At 37.1% G+C, this 12,867-nt stretch overlaps 1 protein-coding gene across 1 annotated transcript; it reads left to right on the forward strand.

Annotated features, from left to right (window-relative positions):
* The first annotated feature begins 11,319 nt into the window (after window positions 1-11,319).
* On the forward strand, window positions 11,320-12,408 carry LOC101526626 (proliferating cell nuclear antigen-like). Its single transcript, XM_036495302.2, has one exon. The coding sequence runs from the start codon at window positions 11,396-11,398 to the stop codon at window positions 12,167-12,169; it is 774 nt and encodes a 257-aa protein (XP_036351195.2). The 5' UTR covers window positions 11,320-11,395; the 3' UTR covers window positions 12,170-12,408.
* Window positions 12,409-12,867: the final 459 nt, after the last annotated feature.

Genomic DNA, 12,867 nt, shown 5'->3' on the forward strand with positions numbered 1-12,867 from the left:
AGGAGCCTCTTCGGGGGTCTCCCCATGGGTGCAGAGTCCCAAGGCTTTGAGCCATCTTCTATTGCTTTCCCAGGCCACAAGCATGGGGATATGGGAAATGCAGCAGCTAGGACATGAACCTGTGCCCATATGGGATCCAATTACTTGAAGGGGAGGATTAGCCTATTGAGCTATTGTGCCAGGCCCTTGATATTATTAACACCTTTGATACTTGCACAAAAATTCTCTAGTGCACAGAATTTAAATTTTGTTTAAAGATTTATCCATTTATTTGAGAGTTACAGAGAGATGAGACTCAGAGAGAGAGAGAGAGAGAGAGAGAGATCTTGCATCGACTGACTCACTCCCTCGACGGTTGTAATGTCCAGGGCTGGTCTAGGCTGAAGCCAGGAACCCAAAGCTATCCAATGTGGGTGGAAGGGACTAAATACCTGGGCCAGCTTCCACAGCATTTCCCAGGCCATTAGGAGGAAGCTGTGCAGTCAGTACTTGAGCCAATACTCATATAGGATATCAGCACTGCAGGTAGTGGCTTTACCTGCCACTCCAAAATGTCAACCCTCAGAATTTTAAAGTTATAATAGATAAGCAGTGGTTCATACAGTCAGGCACTAAGAACAAAATTGCTGCATTAGATGATCTATCATCTCATATCATATATCGTCTCATAAGACTCATCACATAATTTCAGTTATTTCTTGACAATCTTTGTTTGCTATATTATTGCTAAATTTATGTTATGATTACTCACTTTATATATATTATATACACATAAATATATTCAACATTTAGTAATACCAACAGCTGCCAAAATTCTTCTGAATTCCACTCAACATTTTAAGAATCTATAGAACTCAAGAGCTCTCACTTTGTCATTTACTTAACACTTAACCAATGACTTCCTAGCAAAGCATATTTAAAATTATAAAAAAAATTGTTGAAAAAGTTATGTTTCAAAATTACATTTTGGGCCTCAGGCCAGATGATGACAAATTGAAATAGCATTGAATCTATATTGCATACTTATTAATTTTGTTAAAAAAGAGAATAAGTAAAAATTTTGACTCTTCATCTCCCTTTTATTATGTCTTTTTAAATTTTAAATTTAATTATTTATTAACACATCTGACCAATGGTTCATGAGAAATACCTATGGTAGGGAAAGTATGATGAATTATCTAGGCTTTAAAAAAACACAGTTTATAACCTAAACATGCTTTTGTATTTATTTTTCTGGGCAAGTTACCAAATGGAGCACTTGGCTTTGTAAGTTTGAAGAAAGTGATACCTTGCATATATCAACAAACAAAATAAAAGGGCTCATTCGACAATTAAGATCAGGGAAGTACAATGTTTACTTGACTCTTTCAGTGAAAAAAAAATGTACCTAGTTAGTAATTTGTGCTTAAACTTTAAACACAGCTTAGGTTTTCACAATGGGTACCACTGTGCAAAGGACGTGTCTCTGTCTTTTTTACCTATCAAGTAGCTGAACCAATATGAGGTGTAGGTTTCAAGATTGATTAAACAGCTTGTTTCACCTACAAAATTTTATATTTTAATCCCATTGAAATAAATGTACCCAAAATATAATAGCTTCAAGCAACTGTTTGTTTTTTGCCTGTATCTATCTATCTGAAGTGAATAGACTTCATGTATTTTCCAACACAGATTCAGTAGCATAATGATACTTCCTATGCTACCTCCTTCTTGTCCACATCCCGCACCTACCTGCTCCTTCTGTTCTTCTCCGCTTCTATTTGATTGTTGCCTCATGCTTCTTGTACGCATCTAGCAGTTGATGATAACTATCATCTGGCTTATAGTAACCGCAACAGACCTGCCTCAGACATTTTCCCATGAAAACGTTCTCAGAAGCAGATGAAACTTAAACTATAAGATAAAGTATCATGTAGTTGCAGTAATCATTACATAAGTAACTTTAAAATAAAGATTTCTCTGAATTGGGAATCTACACTAACATTTTTTCCAAGCACTTTCCGCTTGGATCATGTAAAAAACGGTACGCATACGTGTATGTATCTGACTTGTGATTTGATCTGATACCTGCCAGGAAGGGAAATAACACAAACCTAACGTTTTTCCATTTGAAAAAATTACTTGACAAGGTCCATTAAGCCTCTGCCTGCAATGTCAGCATCTCTTATGGGCACAAATTTCTGTCCTGGCTATTCCACTTCTTCTCCAGCTCCCTACTAATGTCCTGGTAAAATCAGTAGATGATCCTGACAGCCATGTGGAAGACCCAGAAGCTCCTGGCTCCCAGCTTCTGCCAGCCCCCAGAGATAAGGCCTTTTGGGGAGTAAACGGACAGACTGAAGATAACTCTGTGTTCCTCTCTTTTTCTCTATCTGTATCTGTGTGTCTAAACTTTCAAATAAATCAACAAATAAATCTTGGGGAAAAAAGACATTTTGAAATATACAAGGAGGAGCAAAAGGAAAAGTAATCTGCCTTGGTGAGATTAAGCTCATCAAGTGCTTTTATTTGTCTGATGGTAACTAATAAACTCATTAAGCAGTCTTTACAGGTAATTTCTTTCTTGTTAACCTTTCAATTCAATGTAGAATCATGTATAAATGGGATGTTGCTTCTCATTAGCAAGTAGATTATGTATGAATCAGTCCTAGCTGTGTAGGAAATATTTTAAGATAAGTTCATGTGTTACTCTAAAGGTTCAGCAAATTCTTACCAGTTAAAAGCAGTTAACATGTATTGAAAACATGGTATGATTGTATCGTAAAATAATTGAGCAGAAATTATTCCTGGTTGTAAGGACAAGAAATGTTTATTCTTCCCTTCCCAGTACCTGACATTTTGCTTTCATTCAATGTATAATAACTTCCTGGTGAAAGAATGATCATAAACATCCAAGTAAACCTACTCAATACACTTATTTTCCTTGTAGACTTAATAGATGCAACCCACCATTTTTAAACCATGTACAATCACCTTATACATGAAGAAATTGATACTCTTTGAGGCTAGGAGGGTGTTGCCAAAGGCACTTAGTTGGTAATTTGAGCAGAAGGGCCTGAGCACCAATCCTCCAATTACCACAGCAAAGCTTTTTGCTGTTCCTCAATGATACAAGACTCCCTTGAATGCTGTAACACTTATGTAATTACCTGGTATTACCAATGCTACAATTTCATTTGTTTTTTACTTGTATCTCTTTGGTGTTACTACAATTATTAGTGACTAGCGGTAGAGTTAATCCAGAACATTTTTGGGGGGATGGGGGAAGCGGCAGATAATAGAGAAACAATTTCTTGTGTTTCCTGGCCACGGCTATAGATCATTCCTTCTTTAATAAGTAATTGAGAATTTTTCTGGGTTTTCTAGCCACTAACTACACTGAACTTCAAAAGACAGTAAGATTTCACACTAGGGTAGATTATATGGAGATTTTAAGAATTGATAGTTTGCCTGTTGAGACTCTCATTGCCTGGGGAGAGGACTCTTTTATTAAACTCATATCCTGAGTTTTAAATGATGCTCCCAGTTATAATAATGTATGTTAATTAGCCAGAGGTCATTGGCCTTAATTCATTGACGCACTATGACTCATATTTCAAAGGCTCATCACAGAGCTTCACAAAAACAGAACTTCTTCACTCATAGAAAAGATTATAACCAGATATACGAAATTTGCCACAAATATGAAAACAGTTGGGAAGTTTTCAGTCAGTTTTTAGTGATCCATATCTAAATAGTCTCTTGTCATTACCAAGATTTACACTAAATCTTTCTGAATTTATTTCATGTTTACATTCAAAAATTATCACTGCAATCCTATGAAATATGTCTGATTACCCTTACTTAAGGGTGAGGAATCTAAGGAATAGACTGTCTAAATGCCTTGCCCAACACTACAAAGCAGGCATTCTAACCACAGAACACAACACAGAGAAAAGAAGACACAAAAGAGAAAAACTAATGAAACATCTCCTCGCAAACGTATATGTGTGCAGACAATGAAGTCAGCAGAACTGATTAAAAACCCACTGTGGGTAAGATTATAATATTTTTTTTTTTTTTTTTGAAATGGGTCCATAGGCTCAGGACTCCTCTCTTTCCCCATTTACTCCCTCCTACACTAATTTCTCCTATATTATTACAATAATACAGTCCCTCAGTAACAACTACAAGAATGCTATTCTATTTAAGTATAGCCAACGGTAGGGAATCCAGCATCCTATTGTCAAGATACATTTAGGGCCTGGCACAATAACCTAGTGGCTGAAAACCTCATCATGCATGCACCAGGATCCCGTATGGGTGCTGGTTCTAATCCTGGCCTACTATGCTTCCCATCCAGCGGTACAGGATGGCCTCAGGACCCTGTACTTGTATGGGAGACTCGGAAGAATCTCCTGGCTCCTGGCTTGGAATCAGCTCAGCTCTGGCCATTGCGGCTACTTGGGCAGTGAACCAATGGATGGAAGATCTTTCTTTCTTTCTTCTTCTTTTTTAAAGATTTATTTATTTTTATTGCAAAGTCAGAGATATATAGAGAGGAGGAGAGACAGCTAGGAAGAACTTCTGTCTGATGATTCACTCCCCAAGTGACAACGGCCAGAGCTGAGCCAATCTGAAGTCAGGAGCCAGGAGCTCTTCCGGGTCTCCCACACGGGTGCAGGGTCCCAAGGCTTTGGGCCATCTTCGACTGCTTTCCCAGGCCACAATCAGGGAACAGGATGGGAAGCAAGGCCGCCGGAATTAGAACCAGTGACCATATGGGATCCCGGCACATTCAAGCCGAGGACTTTTGCCACTAGACCACCCTGCCAGCCCCAATAAATCATTTTTTTAAAGATACTGTTAATATTTTCATTGGGAGTCCATCTTTCGCTCGGGTGTAAAGATGCATAGTGTGATGTATCTTTGCTGATTATACTATTTGTTTCATATGCAATAGCCAAAGTTAGGGAATGAGATCAAACTCCAAAAAAGGGAGAGTTGATTAAAAATGTCATATATCTACAATGATATATGGTTACTAAGCATGTTCGATTAATAAAATGTTTCATGAAATGGAAATACAATGTAGAATTCTGAGAGAAGAATAACCTGTTAGAGAACAGCAACTAAAGTTATAACATATTTTTGTGCAAGTGAAATTATATATATATATATATACATATTCACACATACATGTGTGCGTATGCAGATACAGAAGGAAAAACCTCAAAATATTTACTAAGAATGCTTGCTTAAGTAGATGTAAGTTTCACATTCCTATTTGTGTCTTTTTTATTAATACATGTGCTTATTTTCACTGTATGTCAGTCTTGCAACATAAAGCTGTGTAATAAATAATAGGAAAATTTCATTGAAAGTGGATTCTGAGCAAATATCTAGGTCCTGGTTGTTCCCTTTTGGCTAGCTATCGGTATGACCTAGGTTAAGATACTGAATCTTATCTCAGTTTTATTAATTATAAGCTGTAAGTGTAAGCCTTGCAGTCTGATTTTCTAGAGACAATGATTTTTTCACTCAGAAGACGCCTGCTTATCTATGGCTGGAGTTAGAAAACTAGAGAAATAACTGATGAGTTTATGCAAAACATAATTCTTCTCCTGTTGTTTCTTTTCTTCCCTTTCTTTCTCTCTAACCTACTAAACTGACAGTGAACCTTGGCTTAAGATACACAATTCAATTACTTTTGCCAAAAGCCAGTTAGTTAATTACGGTCAGATCTCCACATATGGTATCCTTGTGGTAGGGAGCAGCAAAGTTGGAAGGATGGGTCTAGGGGAACTACATAATCAGTCCTGGAATCTTCACACACAAACACCAGCTCTTGCCAAAAATATTCAGAATTGTTTGGGTACTAAAATGGAAAAAATGAGAAGAGACTTTCATGAGAGATCAAGGAAGTTCACAGTGCTCACTTGTAAGAAAATGAAATGCTGTTAAAAACCGCACCTAAATATACTTCCCTTCAATGTTCGATAGCACCCATTAGTATTATCAAATTGTGCCTTCAAATCTCTTAAAAAAAAAACTTAAATCTTAATTGTGCTGACATAATGCATTTATTTAGGCTCCAACTCTTATTAAAGATCTGTTTTATTTCAGAGACTTGTTGAGAGCCCCAAAAAGATGAATAAATTGTGGTCATCAGAAAGTTAGCAATATCAATGGGGTGAATGATACACACAGATATTTCAAATACTGTGAAAAGTACAAAGATGGTGGTCAACAAAACTGCAGCAGAGCACCAGACAGATAGCCTCAGCAGTTCAAAACCCTACTATGTGCAGAAAATAGCCTTGACCAAGACAAAACTTAAATCCTCCCCAGTACTAGGTAGATTTGCAGATTCCCGTAAGACAGACACCTTTTTATATTCATTTCTGTTTGCTTAGAAGAGTATCTCAGAACTTAGAGATTCCTTTCAGTCCAAAATCATTAACTAAAACTAGACAATTCCATACATCTCAGGTAACAACCCTAGTTGGAGTTTGAAAATTTCCAGATTCTTTCCAAATATACATACACTACAGACCTTCGCGAAAAAAATCCCTCTGGCTTCTGTGATTTAATGGCACATGTCCCCACATGTGTTAGCTGCATAGGACTGCCATAATAAATTACTACAAACTGGGTGGTTTGAAACAACAGAAATTTAATCTTCCATAGTTCTGGAGGCCAGATGTCTAAAATCAGGGTGTCAGCGAGCCCCACCCCCACCAGCGGTCAGATGAGATTCTGTTCATTCCGCTGCTGGAGGCAACAGGCGTTGCCTGACTTGTGATCACTTCATTCCAACCAAGGCTTCGATTGGCATAGGTTTTTCACAAGTATCACTTGGAAGGATACTTCCCTCTGAATCTGGGGGTCACTAGAATATCCTGAGTAATCTGATTTCAAGATTCAAAACGTGATTACATCCACAAGGATCTTTTTTTTTTCTAAGATAACATCTACATGCTTCAGAAATTAGGAAGTCATACCTGTGAATAAACATTATTCATTTACTGTATCAAATGGCTGCCCTCTAGAAAACTTGAAATTCTTTCCCTTCATCTTTTGAGTGTCATTGACAGGTTTTTATATACAATTTCAGAATTTTCCAATGAAATGAAAACGTCCTCTTAGAAATTTCAAAACATAGGAAAGCAGAAGATGTTGAAAGACTAGGGATTTGAGAAGCCTGGCAAGAATTTCAGAGAGACAGACACGTCGTAGGAGACCTCTAGTGATTTTGTTGGTGGCTCTTAAAGTGAAATGCAATTTGTTTTTTGGCAGCACTGGGATATCAGATGAATTATTTTTCATCATGGGCAGCAAATGATGTATGTCTTGGACATTTTCTCTGATTCCCAGGATAAGCAACTTGGCAGATATACTGGATCTTAGACTCTACCCTTCCATAAACTAGGTCCTATTACACTGGTGAGTTCAGTAAAGGTACATTCATGTATAAACCAGCAAATTCACTTAATATCCTCAAGTGTATACTGCTAGCATTTTGCAAAGTTGTTGTATGTGACATTATTCACGGTTTACATTTTAACAACAGTTTTGCCCCCTGACAAATACTTCCAAAGCATATGTAATCTAAACCCAATATAACTCTATTTTAAAATTCAGTGACTAACAATGTTACATTCCGTTTCTCATTGTATTCTCAGAAAACTTAATTATGATCTAGTAACATCTCATAATATCAGGTCACTGGCTATGCGCAGTCATATGTAGAAGTATATAATTAATCCAAACATTTCCAGGAACAAAAAGATTAAATCATCTCCAGGTATTATAGTATCAAACAAGTACTAGTTCAACAAGAATCAACTGCAACTACTTTTTCACAACCTCTTCAGAAGTGTATCTTCAGGGCCCAACATGGCAGCCTACAGTCCTCACCTCGCACTTACCAGGATCATATATAGGTGCCAGTTCATAACCCGGTTGCTTCATTTCCCATCCAGCTCCCTTCCTGCGACTGAGAAAGCAGTGGAGGATGGTCCAAAGCCTTGGGACTCTGCATCCACATGGGAGACCTAGAAGAGCCTCCTGGATCCTGGCTTTGGATTGGCTGCAGCTGTTGTGGTCACATGGGGAGTAAACCATCGGACAAAGGATCTTCGTCTCTCTTCTCTCTATATCTACATTTCCAATAAAAATAAAATAAATCTTTTTTAAAGTGTATCTTCAGAGAAACTACCTGTCCTCAAAAATTATATTTGGGATCCACTCAAACATTTCATTGATGTTGATGCTTCAGCATTTCCTGATTCAATTATCAACAGTTGAGGCACTAAAATAGCTAACATGGTACCTGGGGTGTGTTCAATTATGAATACATAGCCCCTGTTAGACACGTAAAATATATTTCAAAAAATGCTTATTATATCAAACACATTAATGATCCATATCAAGGTGCTATAGATGTCTGAAGATCTACTGTAGAATAAGTTCTTCACAATAAATCATTGTCAGAGGAAGTATTCTAGAAAATATCATTTAAATAGGGTTTGGGAAATTTCTAAGTTGTTGATGCTTAGAATACTAGAGTATCTGTTAATTGTTGATGTGAATGTTCACTGAAAAATAACAAGGTCTGCTTTAGATTATGGAGTGATATGGAGAGCCATTATATCAACATCAAGTGATGGATGCTGTATTGAGCAATCATACATTTCAGGCTTATAAATTTAGGGATAAATGTTTCCAAGCAGGGAGATCATTATTTAGGGAAGTTCCAAATTATCTCTAGAATCATGATTTTACCAAATCTTTCCACTCCACTCCTCATAGTCTTTGTATTGTTACCAACATATAACACACACACACACACACACACACACACACTAGCAGCTGACACATGTAAGTGTGAATCTTTTGACTTCTAAGAGTATTATACTCCAGAGGGGTGCTGGACTCCTCACTGGCATATTAACAGAATGCAATATGCTATTCTGGCCTTCTCTAATGTCCTTGATAGTGGGGGGGAAATATCAGTTTTTCCCTCCCATGAGCTATTTTTTAAACAAAGATACAATTATTTTTTAAATTATTAATGTAGCTGTGTTGTCAAAGCTAGTTCTTGTCTACCAAATATGCTACATCAAGGTCACTGGTAACCAATTTTTCATGAATAAAATTATGTCATGTTTTTAAGACCAACAACATCATATTAGCTATCCTTGCCAAAGATTTGTGCATCATTACAAAATTGTGTCATAAACACACTCTTTTTCACTGATGAATCAGCAAAAAATATTATTTGCATCACAAATTGTTTATGCAGGCAAAAAATCTCCACTATTTAAATTGTTTCTTTTTTTCTCTTTTTTTATTACACTTTTTATGCCTGTTTTCCATTATACAGTTTTGTAGGTGCGGACTTCCCCCACTTTCATTCCCTACCGTCCTTCCCCTGATTCTTTCCCCATTATCCCTTATATCTTACAATAATACAGTCCTTCAGGGACACTCATGACGCCAACATTCTGCTACTCACATAATGTCATGACATTGTAGTCATAGGTAATGTTAGAAAAACGAATTTCTTGCTGTCAAGGTAGATTTACAATTATTGCAAGCCTCTTTTATATCAGAGCAGAGTTGCATTCTGTAGTTCTTTGTAATCAGGTAATGTAGTCTCCATGCACCATTTGTATATGAGAGTATATTTGTTTATCTACATAACTTTTTATTTTTTATTTTGAATGAAGCCTGTCTTATATCACAGAGAACATGTGATATTTGTCCTTCTAGGATTGGCTGTATGATCTCAGCTGGAGACCATTATGCTCAGTGAAATAAATTACATTTCTAGTTGATTTGTGTTTTTCATTCTATAGTCATTTTGACATGACTTAGTTTCGTATTGTTCCAAGTTAGTTGTTATAATATTGACAAAAAATGGGTATTAGTTACTAGTTCAAAAATACTGTGGCAGTTTGAACATTTGCAGAAATGGGGAGTTTTAAGGGAAAGAATTTGACATAATTAGAACGCTAGTCAGAACTGCCATATCACATACCATAGTGCCAAGGTTTCAACCCTAGCTTTGCTTCTGATTGTAGTTTCCTGTGAGTGCGCACCCTGAAAAGGGGTATGTAATGGTTGAAGCATGTGACTGCTGATACTTACGTAGGAGACCCAGATTAATTCTCAGGCAGTCTTTGGCCTGCTCAGTTGCAGCTATTTCTAGCATTTGAAGGGTGAATCAGTGGATGGAAGATTATATCACATATTATGCATTATACATTTTACATGTCATATATACACAGAGGGAGAGAGATATTCTATGATATACATGTATATATTTCAAATAAGTAAGGAAATTGAAAAAAACTGTTTTTGAAATGGCAAATATCAAAATTCACAGTTATTTTACAATGCATATTCTCATGTGCTTTTTGAAGAGTCCTCGTATAAATGGACTTCAAATACCTTTTGCATCAAAATAAGCATTTGATTTTTCATGAAATTTCTGCAATACCCTCATATTATAACACCCAAAAGTTTCTCCTTAAACAATAGAAGTTGCAGAGTGATATAAGTCACCTGGGAACAACACATCTGTACACAAGTTCTTAATTAAATGTACCATCATCACATTGTCACACTCCACTGCTTTGGCTGCTAACATAATTTAGTATATGTGTTGCTTAAGCAAGTATAGCTAATAACATATTTCAAAAGAACTTTCACACTGAATATACTCTCAGTAAAATGTTTTGATGTTATGATTCCCAAACTTGCTGACAAAATTTAAATTTCCAACTAAAGCTATATACATTTCTAAACATTTTTCTTCTATGTTTTCTTCGTGTATGTTACTCTTTATAGCTATAAAATGAAAGAATAAAGAATGTTAAAAGGCTGAAAGCAAGGTAGGAAAACTACAAGTTAGTAAATGTTACATTCTATAGCATAGTTGGAGTAATAGAATGTGAGAGATAAGCGAGGAAATTTATTAGGACATCCCCAAACAAGAAAATCATGAAAAATAGAAGTGTCTGTATCTCACGGATCAATTAAAGTTTGGGAGTTGAGCCAATGTTAGAAAGAGAATAATAGCACTCTAGTCTTCTTTTGAAAGAAATGGCAATGGGCCATTTATCCTGTTGGTTTTACCTTGGGCTGATGCCCAGACTGGACAATTAATAAAATATTCTTGTCATGTTGCTTGCATCTTTAACTTGCTGTTGTTAGCAAAATATCATTAACATCTGTCTTCACAGATCTTATCTGTATTCTATGTTTTAATGAAATGAAAGCAGACTAGTAAAGCAATTGTAAGCATTGCAAGCATCAGATCATCACGGTCTGAGTCCTCCGTGGAGCCCGCCGCGTACGGCCGCCCGTCCTGAGCTTCGCATCGGCCACGACCTTACGACCCGCCACCATGTTTGAGGCACGCCTGGTGCAGGGCTCCATCTTAAAGAAGGTGCTGGAAGCGCTCATCAACGAGGCCTGCTGGGATATCAGCTCGGGTGGCGTGAACCTGCAGAGCATGGACTCGTCCCACGTCTCGCTGGTGCAGCTCACCCTGCGTTCCGAGGGCTTCGACACGTACCGCTGCGACCGCAACCTGGCCATGGGCGTGAACCTGACCAGCATGTCCAAGATCCTGAAATGCGCTGGAAACGAGGACATCATCACCCTGAGGGCTGAGGACAATGCCGACACCTTGGCGCTGGTGTTCGAAGCACCGAATCAGGAGAAAGTTTCAGACTATGAAATGAAATTAATGGATTTAGATGTCGAACAGCTGGGAATTCCTGAACAAGAGTACAGCTGTGTAGTGAAAATGCCACCTGGTGAGTTTGCACGCATATGCCGAGACTTGAGCCATATTGGAGATGCTGTTGTAATATCCTGTGCAAAAGATGGGGTGAAGTTTTCTGCCAGTGGAGAACTGGGAAATGGAAACATTAAGTTGTCGCAAACAAGTAATGTCGATAAAGAAGAAGCTGTTTCCATTGACATGAATGAACCAGTGCAGCTAACTTTTGCACTGAGGTACCTGAACTTCTTTACAAAAGCAACTCCACTTTCTCCTACAGTAACGCTCAGCATGTCAGCAGATGTTCCCCTTGTTGTAGAATATAGAATTGCTGACATGGGACATCTGAAGTATTACTTGGCCCCCAAGATCGAGGATGAAGAAGGGTCTTAGGCATGAAAAACCCAAGAAGATAAACTGAGCTCTTTGAGAAGTGCTTCTGAGATGCCAGTGTCCTGGAGCCTTTCCTTTCACCAAATGCTTAACTTTCTGAGTACATATGTAGATCTTTCCTGTAAATAACCTATTTCCCTTCATTTTCTACAATTTGTTTAAAATCCAAAGTCAAATCTGATCTTGTTAACTTAGAATACCTCTGCCTTAGAAATGCTCGTAATTTTTGTAACAAGGGTCTTAAATCTGAATGCAGTTTAAGATTGCTCAATTTAAATAAAGTTATCTGAATTGCAGAGAATCCAACCCCTGCTTTTTCTTGGAAACTCATGTTGAAAGAAACTAGTATGAATATTTTTCAAGAAATGATCAAGTCTATAATGAGATATGTAAATAATGACTGAGCATATGAATCAGTTATCCAAACAATACAGGGTGAGGAAAAAATAATCAGATTCATATATACCAGTTTTTCTGAATATCCAACCAAAGTTGATTTGGTAAGAGTATTTAATTTACTAATAATAGCAAATCTATTGTCTATTCACTTATATTCAAATAAATTTTTCTAAATTAGAATTAATGTTTAATATTCTTCTATTTCTCTAAATATTTTGAAGAGTAAGATTTCCAATATTCAGTAGGTTTTCAAATTGTGAAGTGATTTGCTAACATGTAAGCTAGAACTTGCTATGATT

The sequence above is a fragment of the Ochotona princeps genome, chromosome 1 (assembly GCF_030435755.1).
Source record: "Ochotona princeps isolate mOchPri1 chromosome 1, mOchPri1.hap1, whole genome shotgun sequence".
Classification (NCBI taxonomy): Eukaryota; Metazoa; Chordata; class Mammalia; order Lagomorpha; family Ochotonidae; genus Ochotona; species Ochotona princeps.